This window comes from Sorex fumeus, unplaced genomic scaffold, assembly GCF_029834395.1.
Source record: "Sorex fumeus unplaced genomic scaffold, SorFum_2.1 ptg000193l, whole genome shotgun sequence".
In the NCBI taxonomy this organism is placed as follows: domain Eukaryota; kingdom Metazoa; phylum Chordata; class Mammalia; order Eulipotyphla; family Soricidae; genus Sorex; species Sorex fumeus.
Genome location: NW_026606250.1, coordinates 232,780 through 257,238, shown reverse-complemented (window position 1 = coordinate 257,238; position 24,459 = coordinate 232,780). Strand labels below are relative to the sequence as shown.

The 24,459-nt window shown below is 56.3% G+C and overlaps 1 protein-coding gene across 6 annotated transcripts; it reads right to left on the bottom strand.

The window, feature by feature from the left end:
- Window positions 1-5,594: 5,594 nt before the first annotated feature.
- On the bottom strand, window positions 5,595-23,243 carry LOC130017394 (guanine nucleotide-binding protein G(s) subunit alpha). Of its 6 annotated transcripts, none has more exons than XM_056108107.1 (13): window positions 23,089-23,243; window positions 17,469-17,541; window positions 14,683-14,727; window positions 10,856-10,910; window positions 10,655-10,774; window positions 9,244-9,341; window positions 7,238-7,292; window positions 7,077-7,150; window positions 6,920-6,978; window positions 6,678-6,798; window positions 6,446-6,576; window positions 6,282-6,349; window positions 5,595-6,125 (listed from the first exon to the last, which is right to left on the bottom strand). In XM_056108107.1, the coding sequence occupies exons 2-13, from the start codon at window positions 17,501-17,503 to the stop codon at window positions 5,979-5,981; spliced, it is 1,008 nt and encodes a 335-aa protein (XP_055964082.1). In that variant the 5' UTR covers window positions 17,504-17,541; window positions 23,089-23,243; the 3' UTR covers window positions 5,595-5,978. The 6 variants fall into 6 exon arrangements, with proteins under 6 accessions (XP_055964082.1, XP_055964079.1, XP_055964083.1 ...); XM_056108104.1 differs by lacking the exon at window positions 23,089-23,243 and adding an exon at window positions 20,672-21,270; XM_056108108.1 differs by lacking the exon at window positions 14,683-14,727 and having other exon boundaries at window positions 10,856-10,913; window positions 23,089-23,242.
- Between the last annotated feature and the right edge of the window lie 1,216 nt (window positions 23,244-24,459).

The following is a 24,459-nucleotide window of genomic DNA, read 5'->3' as shown; positions in this document are numbered from 1 at the left end:
ACCTGGCTGTGCTCAGGGGTTACTCCTGGGTCCAAGCTCAGGACTTACTCCTGGTGTGTGTAGGGGGCCATACGGGATGGAACCCGGGTTGGCCGAGCCAGGCCAGCGCCTACCTCCTGCACTCTTGCTAGATCACCTCATTCACTTACTTTGTTGGATCTATACAATATAATGGGCCCTAAGTTTTGACAAACTTTAGTGCTTTTCTAATGTTGAATCAACCTTGAACTAATAGAATAAATATCATCTAGGCACAAAGTATTTTTTAAATATCGTAGTGGATTCTGTTTTTTATATTTTAAGGTTTTTATTTTAATATTTATAAGTAAATCTTATATACAGTTAAATGTGTAGGGGTAAAGAATCAGTGTGTCCTAGCTTTTTTGGGCTGGAGTGATAGAACAGGGTTGGAGCGATAGCACAGCGGGTAGGGCGTTTGCCTTGCACACAGCCGACCTGGGTTCAATTCTTCCGTCCCTCTCGAAGAGCCTGGCAAGCTACCGAGAGTATCCTGCCTGCACGACAGAGCCAGGCAAGCTCCCTGTGGTGTATTCGATATGCCAAACACAGTAACAACAAGTCTCACAATGGAGACGTTACTGGTGCTCACTCGAGCAAATCAATGAACAATGGGAGGACAGTGCAGACAGTGTTTTTGCTTTGGGACCACACCTGGTACTGCTTCAGGCTTACTTGTGGCTCTGTGCTCAGGGATCACCCTGACAAGGCTGGGAGCACCGTACTGGGTGCCACTGATCAAACATAGTCCATCCAGTCCATCCGTGTGCAAGGCAAACACCCAACCTGCTGTATTGTCACTCCAGCCCCCATAAAAATACTTTCATATTTTCCTTTAGCTCTATGGTAAGTCCTCAATGTCAGAAGGTTCTTAGAAACTGTGACTTTAAGTGAGTTGATACAGAATGAAAACATGTCCTCAATAATCTTTGACACAGGGTAACATTGTCTTTTCCTCGTTCATATTATAGTCAAAGAATGTCAAATAGCTTTATACAGAGACCTGCTGTTTTCTGCAACAAGTATAGTAATAGTGGGATGGTTTGATCTTTAAAGGTAGAAATCACTTGGAAAACTACCAGGGCCTCATGCCATTCACCTCTATTTTTTAAAATTTTTTTAAATTAATCAAAATTTTAGAAGTGTGAAGGCATCAAAAACTGCACCGGTATACATTTCGATGTATCTTCTCAAGTGAAATGTGTCTATTAATTGTCATCTAAGTCAAGAAACAGATGTCTGCCACACCCCAGCACTCTCTTTCCCTCCTACAATCTCAAGCCTTCTTGTCACAGCATTCTCTAGTTCTAGACTGTATTTTTCTATGGCAACCGGTTTGCTGAAGATTTTTTACTTTTAGTTTTCATCTCTACTGGGCTGTACTTCAATAATCCAGGTTTATTCATTTTTTGTGGTATGGTTTTTCCAATTACCCACTTTATTTAGGCTTTCAAACCTATTTAAGCATGCAAACTGGTATTATGATGTGAAAGGACATTCTTTTTAATCCGTGAATCCTTAAACACTATAGACGCTGAATATGTCTCTCGAGATGTTCAGTCAAGAGTTATGCAACAGGGACTTGTAACCTCTCGTGTGTGTGTGTGTGTGTGTGTCCATGATATGTAATTGGACAGTTCCTGTCTTGTGGCCTGAACAATGATCTCACCTTATAGTGTCTGTTTCTTGGTGCCCCCGTGTGCCTATGAGGGGGCTGGAATTCACTTCATCCCTAAAAGGAGAGAGTCTGTCGGCCTGTTCTCCTCTCCCCTGGGCCAAGACATGATTCCACCCTGCGACCATGAGAGACACACCAAGAGGTCCACCAGACAGGGGTCCTACTTTCCACGAGCCACCCACATGCTGCCAGGACAACCTACCTCCATGTGGTAAGTGAAACTGAAGTTTCGTCTGAACCTCTTCAGGACTCTGCTTTTGTGACTGAACAGTAATTCTTTTGCTGTTGTTGAGGGCCACACCCAACAGTGCTGGGGGTTCAGACTTAGCACCCAAAGGTGGTAGAGCATCAAGCAGCGTCTTGCTCCTGCAAGGTATGTTCTCTGCTACTTGAACTGCATCCTCGGTTCTGAGTACATTCCTCACTGATACAGACCATAAATGTCCCCAAATAAAAAACTATATCATTTTCTGCCAGACAGGAAGTCCAAGCAAGGCTCTGGGGAATTTCTTCTTGGGGCCACAGGTCACGGCCTCCTGACAGAGGGCATTCTGATAGAACATCAGACCTTCCCCTCTGTTATGACACCCCAAAGACCAGGGTGGTGTCGTCGTGAAGCCACAAGCTTTGGCTTTCTGAATTTGAACCCCATTTTTCCCTGCCACGTTGCTTGGAACAAGTGACTTTGGCCTCTCCAGGGCTGCATTTACTTATTGGTAAAATACTGGAAAACGCAGGCTACCATCTTGAAAGAGATTATTTATAGAAGATTATTCCAGAATTACCCTGGGGAGAAAGGGTTGCTATCGTGGGAGTAATTATATTATTCAGAGGCATTTCCAGAGAGGCACCAGGCCACCATATTGGAAGAGATTATTTTATTAGGAGAAAGTTCCAGAAGTACTATATGGGTCAAGTGGAATGCCATTGATCATCAGACAAGATCTCAGAATCTCTGTAGATGGGAGGGGCATCGAGGCAGCCATTTTGGCAGAGATTCCTTAGAGATGTTTCCAGAATTACTGTATGGGAGGGAGGGACATAGAATTGGCCGTTTGGAAGGCAGTCTGCACAGAAGACTTCCAATATTACTCTACTGGTGGGCGGAAACACTGGCAGTCATGCGGGAAGAGATTGAGATACCAGATGAATGATGCAGGTGAGAGGGGCATCAGGTGGCCTGTTTAGGGTTCCATTATTACTGCTGAATAATAGGATACAAACATCCCTTCGTAGAGGTTCCAGAATTACTATTTAGGAGGAAGGGGCATATAGGCAGCCGTCTTGGTAAAGATTTTTCAGAGATGGTTCCAGAATTACTACCCGTGAGAGAGGGGTAATACAGAATATCATCTTGGGAGAAATTATTCAGAGGAGTTTATTAGAATTCTTATGTAGGTGGCCATCCTAGAAGAGATTATTCAGGGGTGGTCCTAGAGTCATGCAGGTGCCATCTCGGCAGAGGTTATTCAGCCTCCTTTGGAGAGATTACTCAGGGAAGGTTCTAGAAGGACATCAGGTGACCATCTTGGAAGAACTTTTTCAGGGGTGATTCCCTTATTACTGTGATGGATAAACAAGAATACAGGTGGCCATCTTGGAAGAAGTGATTTAGAGATGGTTCCACTCTCATCATGTTGAAGAATGTAGAAATTGTTTTTGAACATGAATATGCAGAAGATTCCAGAACGACTATGTGGGAAGAAGAGGCCTGCAGAAGCTCTTTAGGGAGAGGGAGTTGTGGAATTGTTAGGCTGGAGGGATGGCACACGGCAGCCATTCTGGAAAGATTCCATAATTACTCTATTGGATGGGAAGGGTTTGCTGGCAGCCATTTTAGAATTCTGTCTAGAAAATTCTAGAAATAGAACTATATCAGAGGGAAGGACCTACAGGCAGCCATTTTGGGAGAATTATTTAGAGAAAGTTCTGGAATTACTATGTTGGAGAGATGGGCATAGAGAAAGCCATTTTGGAAGAGAATTTCCAGAGAAGAGTCCAGAATTACTCTGTGAGAGGAAGTGGCCTGCCGTCAGCCATTTGGGAAGGATCAGAGAAAGTTCCCAAAATACCATGTTGGAGCTTGGGGACCGACCTAGAAGCAGCCATTTTGGAAGGGTACTTTAGAGAAAGTTCTGGAATTTCTGCATTGGAGGGAAGAGCATCAGGTGGCCGTTTTGCAAGGATCAGAGAAAGATCCATTATTGCCACGTAGAAAGGAGGGGCTTACAAGTGTCACCTGGATCCGATTATTATGAGGCTCCAAAGGGGCAGAGAAGTTGCCACCACGGAGGAGACTACTCAGAGAAGGTCCCCGGGTTTTGTATAGCGGGGACCTAATATATTATGCATATATTATATATTATGCTTACTGTTTATTACGCTCGTGGGGTTTCTTCCATAAATATGTACACCAAGGTCATTGCTTTCGTTGTATTATGTCTGGGGGGCCACCCCCAGCGGGTGCTCAGGACTTCCTCCCGGCTCTGTGCTCAGGGATCACTCCTGGTGAGCCTCGGGGGATCGTGAGGGGTGCCAGGGACTGAACCTGGGCCAGGTGTGCCAGACAAGTGCTCTGCTCACTGTACTTCTATCTCTCAGGCCGCGGTCATCGTTGGAAACGTGCACTGTTACAAACGTTTTTGAGATCGCTAATGGAGAACGGGCGTCCCCGTCTCCCCTGCCCTCCCGGAACCTGGTTTTATTCACGTCTAGTGACCTCTGCCAGGTGGGGGGTTCACTTGAATGGGATTTCACTGGGAAGTAGAACAGGAAGTGGATTTTAGAGGTTCCGCGTTACCGAACCAACTTGATTTGTGACATTGGGTCCGTCTGAGCGGACACCGTGGTTGATGGGGGTACACACTGGGCTGACCACGCACCGAAGGGGTTGGTCGGCTTCGGGTGAAGTTATTCCAGAACCCGAGTGGACACCAGGTTCAGGATCAACCCAGCCCAGGCTTGTGGGGTCGGTGCCCATGAATGCTGATGGCCACTCTTTCCCCAGCGGAAGTCTGTTCTAGTCACACGTAGGTGGGGTTCTACAATGTTCTACTCATTTCCATTTTAAACTAATTTCATTACCAAGGACTCTGCCTTTTCTGTGTGGTATTCTGACTTCTTGTAAGCCCCCCCACCCACTCTCTGAGAAGCCCACCAGGGATTCTTCACCCAGTCTCCACCCCCATACACATGGTTTTGTGACAGTTTTTCTGTGGCTCCCACACCCTTCACGTCATTTGGGTCTTAGTGCATGCTTTGAAAGCATCCCTTAAAGAATTCAAACCCACGTGCCGGGTCTCCATCAGCTCTTCATCTAGGTATATGGAACAAGGTAGGGATTGAAACTCTACTTTTCTAAACTGACTCACCCACTCCAAACGATTACTTTTCCCCTCGATGGGTTGGATTATTTCCTCCAATCCACTTTATAAGGCACTGAGTGTCTGGGATAATTGGGTAGACGTAGATACTATCATTTCTTGTGATGTCACTTCCCCTTAACTGATCCGAAGCTCTAAATTCCTCCCACACGATTACATTTCTGTATCTTCATGCTGGGCCCAGGAACCTAACTGTTCTGGGCCAGTGGGCATGAGGGCATGTGAGGCTCTGCACAGGAATAAGGGATGGGACTTGGTGAGACAACGGTGAGCTCAAGCGTGGAATTCTCTAAGGGGACCTTGACCACACAGGTTCGTTCAGGAGGACGGGGTGGAACCCTCTGGGCTGCCTCACGTTTTCCAGAAACCCGGACCACACATGGTGAACTTTTGCACCCATTTAGACCCTGGGAACTGTCCCCCAACCACTGTCTAACACTGCCCATCTCCCACCCACCTTAAAGGTCGCGTGAACCGGGAGCGACGGAAACGCAAATGACTCTCCAGGTCCGTCCTCTTTGCTCACATTTAATTTTTATTTGATTTTTTAATGCTTCACAAGACAATATTCATTTCATTTGTTTCATTTATTTCATTTGCTTCATTTCTTTTATTTCTTTTATTTCTGTTTGCTGCTTTTATTTAAATTCTTACTCAAAGAGAAAGGGAACGTTTGTGGCCTTTTTTCATTTTCTTTTTCTTTTTCTGTAGGCCGCCTTAAGCTTACTAAATTTGGAATATTCAAGCAAGCGAGAGGGAAGAAGGGGGTTTTCGCAAAATCACTTCGGGGGGAAGGAAAGGTTGGCGTTGTTAGCCATGCCCTATGGTGGGTGGCTAACTGCGTGTACGTTTCACTCTTAATTGTGCTTAAGGCTTCTTTAAATTTGGGGGTTCCCTTCTTACAGCAGCTCGTACTGGCGGAGGTGCATGCGCTGGATGATGTCGCGGCAGTCGTTGAACACGCGGCGGATGTTCTCGGTGTCCACAGCGCAGGTGAAGTGAGGATAGCAGTAGTGGCGGCCATCTCCACTAGCAGTGCTGATTCTCTGTGGCACAGACACGGGGCCACGTCAGACCCCGGGGACAAGGGGCACACGCCCAGGGGACACAGAGGGACTCCCCCAGGCAGCCCCACGCCTAAGCGGTTCGGGGATTCAGTCCCAGGCCCCGGGAAAGGCGGGGGGAGGCCAGGCTCTACTCACCAGGAATTCGTCGCGGATGAAGTACTTGGCCCGGGTCACGCGTGGATCCTCGCCGGGCTCAGGAGTAGCTGCAAAGGGTGCAGAGACCGTGTTACTCGTGGGAACCGACTGGCCCGCGCTGGGCCTGGACCCCCTGGGCCCCGGGCTCTGAGCCCCAGACTCACCATCCTCAGGAGTAGTGTAGCGAGCGAACTCTGGAAAGTAGTCCTCGATCTTCGACTTTCCAGCGAGGACCTTCTCAGCAAGCAGGTCTTGCTTGTTGAGGAAGAGAATCACGGAGATGGTGCGCAGCCATCTGCGGGGGGCCGGGAGTCAGCAGAGGCCGGGCCACCTGCCCGCCCGCCCATCCGCCCCCCAGCGCCCACCGTGAGGCTCCAGGGACCTCCCCCCCCAAACCTGTTGTTCCAGATGCTCTTGAAGAGGTTCAGTGCCTCCTGCAGCCGGTTGGTCTGGTTGTCCTCCCGGATGACCATGTTGTAGCTGCTGCTGGCCACCACGAAGATGATGGCAGTCACATCTTCAGGACAGAGAGCACGAGACCGTCAGAGGGTGGAGGTGCGCTCAGAGCCCAGGGCTGGTCCACATCGAGGCCCCGCCCGGCGCCCAGGCCCTGCCCAGCCCGGTCCCCCGGGACCTACCATTGAAGCACTGGATCCACTTGCGGCGCTCATCGCGCTGGCCGCCCACATCGAACATGCTGCGGGCAGAGAGACAGTGTCCATCACTACCCGCCCCGCTCCCGGGGCCCCAGGCCGGCGCGAGCGAAGCTTTTCCCGGGGACGAGCCTCTACTTACTGGAAGTTCACTTTGTCCACCTGGAACTTGGTCTCGAAGATTCCAGAAGTCAGGACGCGGCAGCGCAGCAGGTCCTGTGGTAGAGTGCGGCTCAGCAGGGGGCTCCCTGCGCCCACCCTCAGGCTCCCACGGGCCCCCCCACAGCGGCCACCCGGGCTCACCTGGTCGCTGGGCACGTAGTCGGCCTGCTTGATCACATCGATCTTGTCCAGGAAGCTGGGAGGAAGCAGAGGCACACAGTGGTCAGCGACCAAAGGGAGGGGGAGAAGGGGGTCTGCAAGGCCCTGGGTGGGGGGACTGCTGCTCTGTGTGCCTTCTAGCAAGACGTTTCAGAATTGGCCAAAAGCGTTCCAGGAGCCGAACTACTGAGCTGCTTCCGTTTTCTCATGTGAAAGCAGCAAAGCCCTCCCCACAACTGGTCCCAAAGACCCCCAACCTGCTCCCGAAGACGGTGGGCTGGGATCCCTGGCTGCCTTTAAGAATCTCCCTGACCCAGGGAACAGAACAAAGGAGGTGGCCACAGCAAGGCCCCTTGTGCGCTGGCCATACCGAGCAGGAAGCAAACACAAAGTTCCCTTCCGTTCTATTTATTCCATGAAAGAAGAGCACTCCACCAGCAAAAATCTTAAGTTAAAAAAGAAAAAAATGAAACCCTGTGGCACTCTGAGGCTCAGGGCCCCCGTGGGTGGCGGGGCTGGGGTCTCGGGACCCTGGAGAGTCTCCGCTCCCCGAGCTGGATGGGCACGGCAGGGAAAGGCCCTTTCTGGGAAAGCGTGGGCTCATTCCACATGGGAAATCCACTAAACGCCAGTTTCTCCTGGGGAGGGCGGGGTGGGGCGGGTTGAGATTTTTACATTTTTAGGGGGATGGCTCTTGGCAGAGAACCAACAAAGGAAGGAAAGTCTATTTAAAGAGATTCTGTAAGTCCCCCCGCCCCCACCCCTTCCTTTTCACCAGCTTAGAGTTAGTCTGGCTTGGAGGCCACAGAAACTTGCCCAATCAGGCTTACATTACAGAGCCAGGCCAGAAATAGCTCCCCCGCCGCCTGGCCGCCAGCACGTTACCATGGCAACAGAACCGCAGCTCTATAAATAGATCCTCAGCACCAAATCTTGTGAGCGAGACATCTGGAGTAGGGCCAGCCAAACCCCAGCTCAACAAATAAAATTGGAGCTTAAGAAACGGGCAAGGTACCAGTCTCCGCACGGAAGGCTCAGGACGCGCCCCGGCGGCCACTCCCCATCACGGCAGGGAAGACATTTTAAAAGTTCTGAGTTTGGTGCTTCTCCTTTTTCTTAACCCCCCACGTGTCCGGAGACTTTCCAGAACTCTGCAAAGGTGGCCACGTCCAGAGAGCTGCAGGAGGAGCTTCAGGTGGCTCCAACAGCGTCTTCCTGGAGGGCTGGAAGGCGGAGAACCCGGCCGGGCTTCAGTGTCTCCTCATCTACCTGCGCTTCTGACTCGAATCCAAAACACCGAACGCAAACAATTCCAGGATTTCCATTTGTTTTGCGTGACTATAATTAGCACTTCCAGCTTTTAGTTCGAACTTTGGAGAAAATTAGGAGCTTGCTGGGGCAGGGCTGGGGGCTGGGCGGCGAGGCTGTTTTCCTGTCCTTGAGACAGTCGCCGCCTCTGCTCGGCCCGGCCGTGAAGCCACGAAGTGGCCACGGGGGCGACCCCTGCAAATGGCCGAAAGGCTCCGGGGGTGGCCGGGATTTGGGGTCCACTCTCCAGCCAGGGAGCTGGCTGAAATAGCCACACAGTGCCCCCAGCGTGGGGGTCCCCTGGACTTCACCTCCCAGAGACACGGCAAATACTCGCTCCCAAGGGCCCAGGAGGCAAACTCTATCTCCAGTGCTCCTCCGACTGCCGGCAAAGGCGAGATTATTCTTACTAAGTGTGCGAAGTGCCCTGTCTGCCTAGAAGTGCTTGGAGGTCGATGCAATTAGTTATTCAAGCTCATTAATTACAAGCAGTGCTTCGCAGCAAGTAATTATTGCTTTTCTCCAACAGGTACTAACTGTTCCTCGGAAACCCTGCCACTGCGCTAAAATGTGCACCTTCGGGCGTCCTCCCACCGATGGGACACGCTAGACCTTTGGCGTGGCCCCACCCTGCAGGCGTAGGGGGCAGCTGCACACTGCAGGCTGGAAGGAGCACTTACTACTGAGCACAGTCGATCAGCTGGTACTCATTGGAGCGCTCGTAGCAGGCGCGCACGCCCTCGTCCTCCCACAGAGCCTTGGCGTGCTCGTAGAATTCCTGGAAGCGAACAGAAGGAGGGACAGTGAGGCAGGAGGGCGTGGCGGTGGACTGTCCTGAGGACACCCAGCGCCTCGGTGGCCTGGGGGCCGGCCGAGACCCCCTCTCTGTAGCCCAGTCAAGTTGTGCTCAGGTGCTGGGTGCCTGGGGCATCCCCCGGGGGATGAACCCTGCCACTGGCTCACTGGGAGGGAGGGTCGAGGGGAATCCCCCCCCCCCCCACAGGACAAGTGATGCTCCAGGGATGCTCGCAGAGACCAGCTCATCTGCTCATGGGCTCTGCCAGTCAGTGATTCAGTGTTGGGAAAACAAGAACTTTCATTTGTCAAATGTGCCGGGACTACATCTTCCAGGAAAATTTGAATTTGACAAAATAACATTATGATTCCCTCCCGGATGAATTTGGCAAGAGGAGAATTAAAGGTCGGTGCGAGCGTGAAGCTCAGGTCTCAGGGGGCAAATGCGCTTCTCCCTCAATGCCATTTGAACAGGATTGACTTTTTAATTTTTTCCCCTACTGGAAATGAGGATGAAACGGGCCGTGTTTCCTACCAGTTATCTTCACACTCCGGTCTAAACAAACTCCCTCTCCCCCTGAGCTCCTGAGGAAGGCTGCCGCCAAGCTCACACACACATTCCCACAAAGCCTGACAAAGGGCGACAGTAACTCATTGTTTGACCTGCACACAAACCCTTCCCTTCCCGGCCCGCCTCCCCCCAGGCCCGGGGGAGCCTGTGGCTGGGGGTGGGCTGAGTCCCCAGACACTTCTGGAGGCAGCACAGTGCCAGCCGGTGGAAGCACAATGCAGGTGAAAGTGTGTGTGTGTGTGCGCGCGCATGCATGTGTTTGTATGTGATGAGAAAGAGTCCACTTGCCCTAAAAGGGCAGGGAAACCTTATTCAAGGTTAAATGAGAAACTGCTTCAAGTCACAAGTCTCCCTTTGCAGAAGCCAGAGGCGGCCTGGCCTTCTCGCTGTCTCTGGACGCTTGCCACGGCCGAGCTGGACAATCAGCATTGTGTGCGACACTCCACGGCTTTGTGTTGGCCATGGTTGTGTCTGAGGGAACGGTGAAAGCTGCCGCCACTCAAGACCTTCTCCCCCATCAGAACTGTCTAGCAAAGTGGGCCTGCGGCTGCCTGGGGCCCCGGGGGCGAAGGGTGAGAGCAGAGCCCGCTCCCCGCCCCCCCATGGCTGGTTTGGGGGGGTGAAGGTGAATGTCACGAGGGTCCCCAGCCCCCCCAGGAGACGGCCCCTGTGCTGCTGGAGTGTTCCGGTGACGCAGGGTGGGGTGGGGGGTTGGGGTGGCTTACGGGAGGGAAGTCAAAGTCCGGCACGTTCATCACGCTCAGGATGTAGTCCACGCGGAACTGGTTCTCAGGGTTGGCCAGCTCCACAGGTGGCACCAGACTGCTCATGGCGGCCACGATGGTCTGCAAGGGGGGGGGGGGGCAGTGGTCAGGTCGGGGCCCAGGGGAGGGGCGGGGGGGGCGGGAGAGGGGCTGGGCACCTACTTCAATGGCCTCTTTCAGGTTGTTTTTGATGTCCTGCACTTTGGTGGCCTTCTCACTACAGTGGGATTGAAAAGAAAGACATCATATGGCACCTCGTCAAGGCAGCCCAGCTACAAGCATAGTACTCTGTCCTCGCAGGCGTGGTGGGGGCAGGTGGTGCGGACCCGAGGCCCTGGATCAAAGGCTTCAAATCCCAGGAGCCCAGATGTGTCCCGGGGACACGCCCGATGCAGGCCAATTAGCAAGCTGGCATTGAGGCGAGTTGGCGTGATTGAGGGGGCTACTGTACCAGGTGGCGGGCACTGCACGCCCAGACTCCCTGCAGCTCCCTCAAGACTCTCCCATGTTCGGGGGAGGGGCAGGCACTGATGTCACGGGGCAGGGCGCACAGGTGAGGGCACCCTGCGCATAGGTGGTTGCCCATCTCCACGGCAGACACAGGGCTCGGTGGCCATGACCGTGCTGTTGTTATCATTATTATTACGGTTCCTTTATGACAACAGTCGTCAGATCTGGCCCAGCAGGACAAGGGCTGTGAGCACCACAAAGCTGACCCCCATGTCCCTGGCTCCTGGGGGGGGACTAGCCCGTGGGGGGTAGGGGCTCTCAGTTTGCTGCTGAGTTTTAATTGGTGCCTGTGGGCCCCCAAGTCAGGAATATTGTTCGGAGCCAGGGGCTATGCAGTACGAGTGACTTGCTTTGGTGTCTGGGGACCCTCCGAGACTCACGTGTGACTCCAGCCAGCAAGGACTGTGTTCTGGGGACGCCCTGCTTAGGCGCAGACAGGTGGGATTCTGGGAGGTTTGCTGGGGGGACAAGGGGTACAAACCCCACCTGGCTGCCCGTGGGGACGGAATTCCCCTTCACTGCCACGTCGGGCCCCTGGCTCACCAGCACAGATTAGGGCCCCCTCAGATGTGGAAACTGAGGCAGCGTGGGAGAGCCTGCGCCTTGGGGTGCAGTGCAGGGTGGAGGGCGCAGATAGTCTGTGTTGCTAAAAACCACCTTGGAGGTTCCTTAAGGTTTTCACCGAGTCCCTGACATGCAGAGGCAGAGAGGGAGGGAGAGGCCCTCGGAGTCGGAGTCGGAGTCGGGGACAGAGTCAGTGTCAGAGTTCAGGAAATGGGGAGGTTCAGAGCAGTTAGTGGGGGGCAGTTAGGGGGGAGGGGACCGCAGAGGCTGGGTTCATGCACACGCCTGCCTGTGACCCTGACCCTGGCACCTCGACCTGGACCCCTGAAGATAATGGTTTCCTCAACTCTCACTCCCTTCACAGAGGGGCCAGCTCCTGGGGGCTGGGGGCGGTCTGAGCTCCTTGAGGTGGAAGGGCGGAATCCATCCAGGCCCCACTGCCCAAAGGGCCTGGGCAGAGCCACTAAGGAGGCCCGCAGAATCCAAGCTGCTTCTGAAATCCAAAACCACTTGGGGCCCTGGCGTGGGGGCGGGGCGTGTGTGAGGGTCCTTATTTAGACCCCAGGAGCACTGAGGAGTGTGAATCTGCTCCTGAATTCAGCTTCCCTAACACCCTGCAGGGCAGCCCACGCCCAGTCCTTACAAAACAAAACAAAACGTCCCAGGCTCCACTGTCATGGAGATGCGCAGAGGGCCTGGGGGGGATACCCCCCACCCAGCCCGCGCGCTTAGGCGGGAGCCGGGGCTTCCAGAGCCAGGTTCTTTCATTCAGTTTGATATTTCCGTCTAAGTGGTAGTATGGTAATTGGAAAACTTCCAGGCTCAGATAGGAATATTTTGAGAACTTGTTCAGCGTTCATCTACGTATGTGAATAGGTGTGGGAGTAGATCAAGCTTGAAACAGCTAAAATAGAAGTCTGAAATCTAATTCGGGCGTGTGATACTAAAACATGAAATCCTTCCATTGAAGCGATTACTATGTAGATGGAGATATTCTACTGGGGGCTGGCGGCCCATCGTCGTTTGTACTATCACTTAATGAGTTCAACGTTGATTGTGAAACTCAGGGAAAACTCCTCCGGTGTCTCAAAAGTACTTAAAGCCAAAACATAATTAATTGCTCGAATTCTGACAAAAACCTTCAGGCTGGAAGTGGTTCAGGGTGGGGTGGGCTCCCCCCTACCCCAGGCGGGTTAGTGGTGGCCCCACCCCCACCCCAGGCAAGTGGCGAGGCAGGGAGCGGGTGCGTGGAGTTAAAGTGCTTTTGTGGGGAAAGACAGACAAAAGAAGAAAGACAGACCAGGAGACAGACGCTGGATACAGGGGTTGCTGAAACATGCAGAGAATTTTTATTCGTCACATATTAGTTAATCCTTATTGTACTTGTAGATCAGAGTCAGACAGAGATGCAGGCGAGGAATTAGTAGGGTTCAGGGGTGAAGCACAGCGCCTAGACTCAGGTGGTTCTTAAGGGCTGGTCTTGTTTCTCAAATGCCAACTTTTGGTACAGTAGGACAGTCAATCACTCTCACATAGGTGCCTCTGGGGGGTCGCTCGGACTCATTGTTGCCAATTAGGGACATAACATAACATTGTTGCCAATTAGGGATATAACGTAACATTGTTGCCAATTAAGGATTTTTCTTACATTTTAAAAAATTTTTTGTAGGTTTCTTTTTTGGGTTTTTTTTTTTTTTCAGTTATCACCAGCAGTGAGGAGACAGGCCCATTCCCTCCCCCACAACAGAACAGTATTCTTATTAGAAGTTCCTAAGTCAGGAAATTCCAGCATGCAAAGTGGGAAGGACAGAGGCGGGAAGACGAGAGATTGGAGCCACCATCTAGGGGTAATAAGTTCTAAAAAAAACAGATGAACAAACATGTGTCAGTCACTTCGCCTGGAGCCCAGGACCCTTTGCCCCGCCCTCCCGGGTCACCGCAGAGCTTCCTCGGAGATGCCCTGGGCGCGGCCCTCGGCCCTTCGCTAAGGGTGCTGGCCCTTCGCTAAGGGTGCTGCGTTGGCGAGCAGAGCTAAAGGGGGTTTCACCTGCGGCGTGCGAGTCTGCGCGTGCGCACACGCGCGCAAGCCTGTCTCCATGGAGGCGTGCCTGTGCACACGCGTCTGTGTTGCACTTGTGTGCGTGCTTGGGTGGGGGTGAAGGGCCTGGAAAAAAATCTCTGACGGCCAATGGGGAGCCAAGGTACCCCCAGTCACTGCCTGTCCGCTACCATAAAACGCCCTAGATTAAAGCTCACGTGAGCACTTTCACAGACTAGAGGCTCTTCAGGATCATTTTTAACAATGACCACGGTGTCGCGGCTTTTAATTTTCCCCCACCCCAAACTTAAGGGTGGTACAGCACTGTCTGTTCATTAAAAAAAAAAAAAAAAAAAAAAAGACCTTTTTTCAATTGGGAAGTCTAAAAAAAAATTTAGAAGTCCAAATTTTTTTAAATCAGATGACCCCAGGATAGATGAAATTTAGCAAAGAGTTTTAAAAACGAGTAACCAAATTCAAAAGGAGAACAGAAAGCAGAGGAGAAAACAGGGGTTCTTGGAACCATCCGCTGCTCCCCTAATGCACAGAGCTGTAGCCCTTCCCCTGGTGGACTGAATCGAGCTTTAAGAATGGGGGTGGGGGGAAGTGTGTGAGTGTGAGTGTGAGTGTGTGTGTGTGTGTGTGTTTGAGAGAGAGAAAGAGAGGAAAGAGAGAGAGGAAAGAGAGAGAGAGACAGAGACAGAGACACTCCAGGAGTGGAGCTGTCTGCGGGTGAGACCCTTTGTGTCAGCTGCTAAGATGGCTGATGGCCCTTAAGTGATCTGTTTTCTTCCCGGGACGCTGCCCTCAGTCTCCCAGTCTGATCTTCATGTCTGTCTGCTTGTTCAACAGTTTCTCTGGTTTTGCATGTGCCTACCCATCGCTGTTGCTCCTTGCAGCCTGCGCGTCGTCTTCGCCGCCCCTTTTAAAGAGAGATGGAAAGCTCACCTAGTCTGCATTGCCAGCGACCCCACAGCCTCTCCACATGCCTACGCCACGGGCCGCCGTCCTCCCGCGGGGACTGCGGCGCCGTGGAGGGCAGGTCCCACGCCTCCGCCGCCGCGCGAGCACCGTCTCCGGAGACCGTGCCCGGGCTCGGGAGGGACCGATAATTATTTTCTTGTGCTTTCGCTAAATGTGCATGCACCGGGGGAGCTCAGGCGGTGACTCCTCTCGCTCCTTTGAGACTAGACACAGGCTCCTGCTTCCCGCCAATCTCCCATCTCCACACCGCCGCAGCCGACCCGCGACTCGGGCTCCTGGGATCCAGGTGCGGTTGTTAATGGCCCCCCTTCTTACTGTGCATAAAGCTACTCAGCAATGTTCTCATAAATCATCGCTTCCCCCAAATTATTCATTTCAAATTGTGTCTGGACCCGGAGGGGGCAAAGAACAAGTCCCACTACCCCTGCCCCCCCCAACCCCAGCTCCATAACCCAGGGGAGGGGACTCCCCCCAGGAGCCAGGAAGGGCGAGAGGGAGCTAAACCTTCCCCTGATTTGGTAATTGATTTGCGATTGATTAGCTAAGTGACCAACCTCTTAGCTGCTCCGGCCCTGCAGGTGAGGAAGGGTTATTAGTGCTGTATTAAGAAAATCGGAATCGTGACCTCAGATTGTTCTGAAGGTCAGGGGAATATGACTCTACAATTGTCACCAGCGCAGTTTTGGGGTGTTAATGCAAATTTTGCAGCGCACCCTAGCCCCAACAAAGCGGCCCTCTGCTGGGGGGAGGGTGGGAGGAAAAGGCCGGGCAGGCTCCGAGCCCCTCAGATCGGGCGGATGGACGACACCATTTTAGGGAATTCCTAGTTAAGAAGGAAACCACTTTTGTTGCAATACCGCAGCGAGGAAAAAGAAAAATAGGAGGCTCCGTTGGACGAGATAAAAATAAGGCTTCTACACTCACACGAAGAATTCCCCTGCATGCCACTTTCACAGGCTAAATTTAACACCCCGGGAGACGACTGAGACTACCTATGTCCCCTCTTCAAAGCACACCGGGAATGTGGCCACCTCTTCTAAAAAGCAGAGGAGACATTCTGGCTTAGAAATGCCTCGTCTGCAAAACAGGCAGGGGCTGGGTCGCTTACAGGGAGGAATCCTCTCTTGAAAAGTTGAGAAAATTAGGGAATCTACGGCGTATTTCAAGGACATTTTATCTTACATTGAACTCAGTGGCTCGGGCTACCAGCTGGGCGGCCCATTCGGCGCTGCCAGCCATGTCCAGTTTTAAATGGAGTGTTTATCTAGTAGGTACTGGCCAAATTATTATTATTATTTTGCTCCCTAGAAATTGCAGAGGGAAAAATATGGAAAAATGTTTTGTTTTCATTGCAACAGTCAGAAGTTCGTTTCATTGTCTTGGGGAGGGGCGTGTTTAATGAACAATGGTCATCTATGGCGGATCTTCATAGAGACGGGGGTCAGGAGCGAAGAGTTTCAGAACTGGTTTCTCCAAATGAAGGTGACTTATTTAATTAACGGCATACATAGATATGCATATTTGATAGCTCCACTGGAGAGATGAATAAAAATTGGTAAACTAGCCGTCCACCTCCCGAATTCAAGGTGAAGGCACAGGAGGGCATTCTAACCAACAAGGCCCATCTGTACGGTGATGTCGCCCTCTTCTTAATCCTCCACCCATGAATCAAGGAATTCTAGAATTTTCCATCAAGAGCTGCCTCTGCAGTATCCCCCTCTAATGGGGTGAGAGATCAGTGTTCTCCCTGATGCTTCGAAGGGGCCGGCGCCATGTTTTCATCAGTGTGTTTCTGGGGTGCATTAACTAAATTAAGCCGTGCAGCCAGGACGCCGTCCCCACCTCGGGAAGGGAAGGGAAGGCGGATGGAGGATCCATTTCTCAGGGGACCCAGATAACAGGAGGGACGGGGCTGCCGACCAGCCAGTAATGGCGGACTGGGTGTCTGCAATCTCGCCAGTGGGTCTATTTTGCTTTGTTTCATGGATTTGGTGATGGGAGAATTAGGGGCTGGGGGGAGAAAGCGAGCCCCCTGCGTGCACACGCATTCCTCATGGGAAGAATGACCCCCACACTCCCGCCTCGCGCGTCCTCCTTTCCTCTTTCTTCTCTGCGGTATGTCAAGATGCCTAGAAGGACTTTTCAAAGGCAAAACTGGCCCCTGGATGCACCAGGGGAACCGGCTCCCGGCCTTTGCATCGCGGGCACATTTCCTTTCTTTGGGGGCAAGACTAGGGATTTTTGGGGAAAAAAAAAAAGATCTGCCCCAAATGTTCATTCCAAAGGGGTGGGAATTTAGGACTCTGTTTGGGGGGAGCCCGGTGCTGAAACAAAGGTGTCGCCCATTGTTTGAAACACCCAGCGCTGGTGCGCTGCGCCAAAGGGGAGGGGGGTGTCTGCAGTGGTCAGCGCGGCTGACAAAGGGGCGGCCGGGCCCATCGGCCATGTCGCAGACACTGCGCCAAAACCTGCCGCAGACGCCCCGTGTGTGACTCTGGCGGCTGTGACTCGTTTCTGCACCAGGAGTGGAAGGAGGGGGTGGGAATCCCTCAAGAGCTCTTCCCAAGGGCTTTCTAATATGTAGGGTGGAGGATGAAGGGGAAACTGTCTCCCGGCGCTGCCTACTCTCCCTGCAGGTCAGCGGTGGCGTGCACTGCCCGGCTCACATTTGACACTTACTCTCCATTAAACCCATTAACATGCAGGATCCTCATCTGCTTCACAATGGTGCTTTTGCCAGATTCTCCGGCACCTAGAAAATGAAAGTAAGTCTCAGGTTATGAAGGAGGCATTTCACACACCGGGCAGGGGCCGGGCAGCTGTTTCTCTTCCACTGAAACAAATGCAGAACAACAGAACAGCAGCACACACAATAGACATTTTGGCGCAAGAGAAAATGGAATAAATGTCCATCAACCTGCAGTATTTCACCATCAGAGTAACAAACAAGAATTGAAGCTTTTGTTTGGCGTTTCCCCCTCCCACCCTTTTTTTTGGAGGGGGGAGGAGAGCGGTTTAAAATCCACAGGTGGGGATGCAAAGGGGGCAAGAAAGGAATGACGCAATTTTGTCATGGGGGGGCGGACGGGGGAGGGAATCGAGATTGAGACCGGATAACTGAATTCTTGAATGCCAGCGTCCCCTGGCAAAATGCGCATCAAAGTCCACAGCCACATAATTCATTGTTTGTCAGAGGTTTCATGGTTAAAATACCCAGGGTTGACACCAAGTCCCGGCCCACACCACCGCACTGCCCGATCAGGGCAGTTTTCCCTCCCCTGGGGCTACTGAAAACGCAAAGCCCAGAACCGCAAGTTACAATGTAGCCATCGCCCCAACACTGTATCTCTGCAAGACACATTCTCTCTGCAGCAGGCACGGGAGAACTCGATTCTCTTCTTTACACACGCCTATTTGAAATCTCAAACAGTCCTTAGAACACCTCTTAACATGCAACAACTACTGTAAGAAGCATTAACAGGGCGAGACTTTCATCAGACGGAAATATATTCCTGGAAACCACGAAATTTTCGAAGATTACATGCCTCCCCCCTAACAAAACAAAACAAAAAATGATGGGCCACATGTGCCTCCATTTTAAAATCACCTTTTGCTTGTGAAAATATTTCACGAGAAAAGGACATTTCCACAGAGAGGAGGATTGCTAGTTGCTTTTCTTCCCCCCCCCCCCCACTGGATTCTTTGTTTTTTTCCTTCTGGGGTTGGGGGGGGATGTCTTCTCCCCACAATTAAACCTTTGAAGTTTTGCCCCCTCCCACACAAACCTACAAACCAGCTTGGTTTTTCTGTTTGTTTGTTTTTACCTGCCCCTCTCCCCCACCCCTTTTTTTTTTCCACCGTTAATGTCACTGTTTTTGCTCTACTGCCCAGAGAGCAAAGCATTCCTCCTTCCCTGGCCTCCTCAGGACGCCGTGATGGGGGGATCTGTAAAAGTGAAAATTAGTTCTCACAGAAACATTGATTTCAAAGCCAACACTATCTTAACGAGCCCCATTCATAAATGAAAATATCAGAGATTCCACGTAGAGAATATTTCAGATTTGTCAGAATCTCCACTGCTCTTATTTAGTAGAGCCAGAATATGTAACCCCTCGCTCTTAGAGGCCATCGCAGATCCGTGCCTCAGTTTCCTCATTTTGAACTGACTGGAAACATAATGGGAGGTGGACTGTGGCCCAGAAGCCACCATTTGTATGTCCTTAAAGTATGGTGGATTAAAGGAGCGGGAGTTGGTGCATCAAGTTTCTTTCTTTCTTTTTTTGGGGGGGCATCTTTTGGCAGGGGTGGCCATTTTTAAATGCGGGCCCTCTGCAACAGAGACCCGTGTGGCCTGGCCTTGGAGAAATGGTGATGAATGTCGCCAGGCCACTGCTGACCGGAGGTGTGCTGAGTAACAGTCTCCAATTAAGGGGGGGACTTCTTAATCACTGCATGGAAGGTGTTAGAAATTTAAGATGTATTTGCATCACACTTGTTTCAAATTAGTCTTCGGATAGTAAGGTAGCTTTCCTGGGAAAGCTTCTAGACTTTTCCAGGTGGATACTTTGAAATCAAATTATATGCATATTAATATTCATATAGCATAATTCTGCATTCAGACGTTTTAGACAAGGCCTCAACAGATGTACCGTTTATTAAAACTGTAAACGCATGACCACCAAAGAGACCCGTTTGCACTTAATTTTCGGCTTTATGTAAATCTGGACTAAGGAGAACAAAGACTTGACCCATCCAAAAAAAAAAAGGGCAGCAAAGCAAGCAGTACCTCCCAGGAAAACCAGCCCTTTGCATGTCGCCTGTACCATGAACCAGGTCTGAACCCAGCAAATTCAGAAATTAGCTCAGATGGCCAAATTACTCAGGAAGTGGAAAACTTCCATGCTAATTAATGCTTGTGTAATTCTTCTGGCGATTTCAACCATTTTTTGAATGCTTTTTGTTAAATTCCTCGCCCCCCCCAGCAATACCTTAGAGGAAAAAATAGGAGGAAAGGCCATCTCCTTAGAATTAACCCCCCCCAACCCCGCCTTAATTTTTTCGGGGGGGGGGGGGGGCGCCAGCGAGGAAAAGACAGCGATCAAGAGAAAAGCCCAAACAAGCAAATGTCACTTTGCCAAGCAACTAACGAGCTCCTTCCCATGGCCTTCACCTGGAAGGAAAGTCGCCCCCCGCCCCCCCGCCCCCAAGGAGCGCGAGGGCCCCCTCCCCCCGAAAGGACAAAAAACAAAACCCCCACGCCATTTCCAGACCCAGAAGCCATTTCCAGACAAATGTCACTCTGCAGCCCTGGCCGACTGCGCGCGCCCCCCCCCTCGCCCAGCGCCCAAGGGGCCCCGGAACGCGCTCCCCGGCTTCTCCCGAAGCCTCGCACGTCTGCCAGGGGAGCGTAAGGTCACCCTGCAAAAATGACGTGTCACTCGGCCTCCCGGGCCCTCGGCGCGCGCTCCATTTTCCTCTCGCCCCTCGCGCCCGGGCCCCGTCGGGCCGGCGCGGCCCGGCCCGGCCCGGCCGCGTCTGCGCCGCGCGCTCCGGCTCCGGCGGCTCCGGCGGCGGCTCCTGCCCCCAGGCCCCGCGTCGCGCCCGGCGCCGCCCGCGCCCCTCCCCCGCGCCGCGCCCCGCGCGCGCCCCCCCCACGGAGGCGGGTCCCCCTCCCGCGCCCGCGCCCCGCTTCCTGTCCCCGAAACCCTCTTTTTGTCGCAGTCGCCCCGGCTCCGGCCCCCCCCGGCGAGCGGCGGGGACGGCGCGGGCAGCCGGCGGGGGGCGCGGCGCCGGGGCCCCCTTCCGGCCTCGCCCCCGGGCCGGCGGGCCGGCGCGGGCGCGGGCGGGCTCGGCGCGGGCCGGCGCCCCCCGGCCGGCCTTACCCAGCAGCAGCAGGCGGTGCGTGGCGCGGTAGACCTGCTTGTCCTTCTGCAGCTGCTTCTCGATCTTCTTGTTGGCCTCGCGCTGCGCCTTCTCCTCGTTGCGCTGGTCCTCGGTCTTGCTGTTCCCCAGGCAGCCCATGGCGGCGGCGGGGCGCGGCCGGGCGGCGGGCGCGGGCCGGGCGGGCCGGAGCGGGCGCGGGCGGGCCGGGCGCGGGCTCGGCGGCTCGGGGAGGAGCGCGCGGGGCCGACTGCGGGGCGCGGGCCGCGGGGCGCGCGGGGCGGGCGGTGCGCTCGGGCCGAGCGGAGCGCGCGGCTCCCCGCCCCTCGAGCCGGAGCCGAGGGGGCCGCTGGCGCCGCCGGGAGAGGCGGACGAGAGCAGGAGCCGCGGGAGCTGCTGCCGCCGCCGCCGCCGCCGCCGCTCTTATTGCCTCGGCCCGGGCCCCGCCGCCGCCCCGACCCAAAAGCGCCGCGGCGGGCGGGGGGAGGCGGGGGGAGGCGGAGGCGGCGGCGGCGGCGAGGGGGGTGGAAGGAGGAGGAGGAGGAGGAGGAGGGATGAGGAGCCGCGGCGGCCGCGGCGCGGGGAGGGCGGCGCGGGCGCGGGCGCGGGGGGCGCCGCCGGGGGCCGCGGGCCAAGGGCGACCCTCGGGCCGCGCCCGGGCCCGCGCCGCCCGGCCCGGGGCGGGGAGCCGCCCCCGGCCCCCCGACCCGGGCCGGGCCGCGGCGGGGGGACAGGGGGCGGCTCCGAGCCAGTGACGACCCCTCGCGCGACGCCAACGCTCCACCCCCCGGGCCGCGCCGCCCGGCGGCCCCCGAGGCCGCGGGCCGTCCCCCCCGCCCCCCACCTCCTCCCGCGGGCGCCGCCGCCGCCGAGGGGCCAGGGTGGGCGGAAGGGGAGGGAGCGCGAGGCCCAGGCCGAGCCCGGACTTAGGAAAATTTTCGAAAAGGAGCGAGCGAGGGAGCGAGCCAGCGCGCGAGCGTGGAAAAAAGCGAGGCGGGCGGGAACCAAGGGACAGAGCAACCGAAAACGGAAAAATGTGTCCAAACACGAACACGCACACACACTCAATGCGAATCCACACGACACGGCGATGGTGGTGGTGGTGTTTGGTGGCGGTGGCGGGGACGGGGCGTGGGGGGGGGCGGCGTCAGATGAGCCGCTCGTCGCGCGCCCGGCGCCGGCCGCCCGAGCCGGGGCCGGGGCCGGAGCCGGAGCCCGAGCCCGAGCCGGAGCCCGAGCCCGGGCAGGCGGCGGCCGGGTCGGGGCGCGCGCGGCCCCGGCGCCGGGCGCGGCCGCCCAAGTAGGAGAAGAAGGCGCAGCCCAGGAACATTCGGAAGCAGCAGGTCGCCCCGCAGACGAAGCCGCAGCCGCGGCCCTGCTCCGTGCGCCTCTGCAGCAGGAAGTTGAGCACCCACGAGGGGCTGCGCACCGAGAACACCAGGAACACCACGAGGGGCAGGTGGGCGCTGAGCGCGCCGGCCTTCCGCGGCCCGGGCCGCCACACGACGCCCCCCACGCGCGGCGCGTTGTAGTAGGCGTCGTCCTCGTCGCCCGAGTCCGTGTCCCACTCGGCCCAGGCCCTACTCGTGCCCCCGGCGGCGCCCTCCGCGCCGGTGGTGCCCGCGGTGCCCGCGTCGGCGTCGCGGGTGTCGGCGTCGGCGTCGGGGCCCTCGGGCCCGGGGGCCGCGCGCGCCCGCCTCGCCTTCCTCTGCGCCTTCTCCAACTTCTTCCTCTCCTTCTCGCGCCTCTTCTCCTCCTTGCGGCGCTGCTCCAGCAGCTTCTTCTCCATCTTCCTGCGCTCCTTGTGGGTCAGGAACGGCTCGGGGGGCGCTGCCCGCGCCGGCGGCTCGGGGGTCCGCTCGGGCTCCGCGCTCGTCTCGGCCAGCGCCGCGGCCGCCTCGGCCGCCACCCCGGCCGCCGCGGCCGCAGCCTTCCGCTCGCTCTCGGCCGCCGCTCGCGCGCGGATCTTCAGGGCCATCTTCAGCATGGTGGCTCCGGCCCCGCGGGGTGTCCCGCCGGTCCCCGGCCTCGGGCTGGCCGGCCCCGGCGCGCCCCGTGCCGGGGCCACGGTCGGCGGCGCCGTGGCGGGGCCGCGGGGTGCGCGCGGCCGGCTGCCTAGCAGTTAGCGCCCAACGGGACGAGCCGACGAGCGGGGGGCGAGCACACACCCCGAGAGCCCGGCGAGCACGAGTAGCCCAAAAAGCACGGCGAGGGGGGACCCGACTCCGCGAGGGACGGTGCCCGGGGCCGGCAGCGCGCGGGGTCCCGCTCCGGTGCCCCTCCGGCCGCTCCGGGCTGCGGCGCCGGGACGCGCCGCAGACGGGAGGAGGCGAGCGAAAATAATGCGCGAGGATCGGGGTGCCCGGCCGCCCGGCGCCGCGGGGTCCGCAGCCGGCGGGGGTCCCGCGGCGGCACTTACACGGGAGCGAGCGGCGCTCACGGGCGCGGGCCGGGCGGCCGCTCGGCAACCCGGGCCGGGAGCCGCGAGCCGCGAGCCAGCGCCGGGCCAGCCACCTGCCGCAGCCCGCTCCGCGGTGCCGACGCGACTGAGTGTCCCCGCCGGAGTCGGGCGCTCCTAAGCCGCCGATGACGCCCCAGCCTCTTCAGAGGACGGACCCACCGCGGTTGCCCCTATAAAGCGAAGGGGAAGCCGAAAAGTCGGGCCGGCGCGCACGCACCTTCAGGGGCCGCCGCGCCCCCCTGCGGCGTGGCGGGCACGTCGGGGGCGGCGCCCGGGTGGGCCGGGGGCGCGGGGGGCCCGGCGGCGGGGGGCGGCGGGGCGCCCTCGCCAGGGGGGCGCTCGACCCCGCCTCCCAGACCTGCCTCCCGATTTCCAGCGAGTGGTGTAGCCCTGGGCGGCGTGCAAAGTGTGCGACGTCGGCGGCGGCGGCGGCGCCCGTGCGCGCCTCTTACCTCCCGCTCCCCGGCCCGCGCCGCGCCGCGCCGCCGCCCGCCCTCCCCGGCGCGCGCCCCCGGCCGACGCGGGCCCGGGCGCGGGGGGCGCGGTGGCGGCGGCGGCGCGGTGTCCTGCGCGGTGGGGTCCCGGGCGTCCGGGGCGTCACGGTGGGCTCTGCAAGCGAAGGAGAAGTAGTTTAGCGCACACGAGTTTGTTGGAGGGAGGTTTGAAGGCTCGAGCGCGCACCGCGGGCGGGGCCGTGCGGAGAGCACGCGGCGCGGCGGAGCGTCCGCTGGGGGGCCAGTGCGTTCATTCATTCATTCATTCAATAGAGGTCGGGGGTCCCGGGGGCGAGGTCAGGCGGGCCTGCGGCCTCCGGGTTGGCGGAGACCGCAGGGGGCTCCGCGGACAAAGTTGCTTGGAAAACTCTCTTGAACTTCCAAAGAGTAAAGCTGGAGTTCTGTTCGGAAGGGGAAAGAAACGGGCAGGGGCGGGGGTGGCACCTGTGGGCCCCCAGGTCGCCCCAGAAACCCGCCGAAAGTTCTGGTTCCGGCCGCGTCCGCACTCACAGCTACCTCCCTCCAACGGAGAAGTTTCCCGAGTTCCCGGCCCCTCACTTGGGGACCCTCTGCCCGCTTCTGCAGTAAGGTTCTTTTGTTCAATGCAGCGGAGAGGATAAGGAGCAGAGTTAGGAAGCACGCGGGGGATTACAGAGGGGCAGCGAAATCGGGGACCCCACCCCAAAACTGACAGCTGCCGCTGCGCGGACTGCCAAGGCCCTCACTTGCTCCGGCTCCCAGGCCGAGTTCCCTCTCGGCCGCCAGAGCCAGCCTGGTCTTGGTTTCATTTTAGCACAGGGCCTCTCTTCCGCAGAAGACGACATCTTTTGGGGGG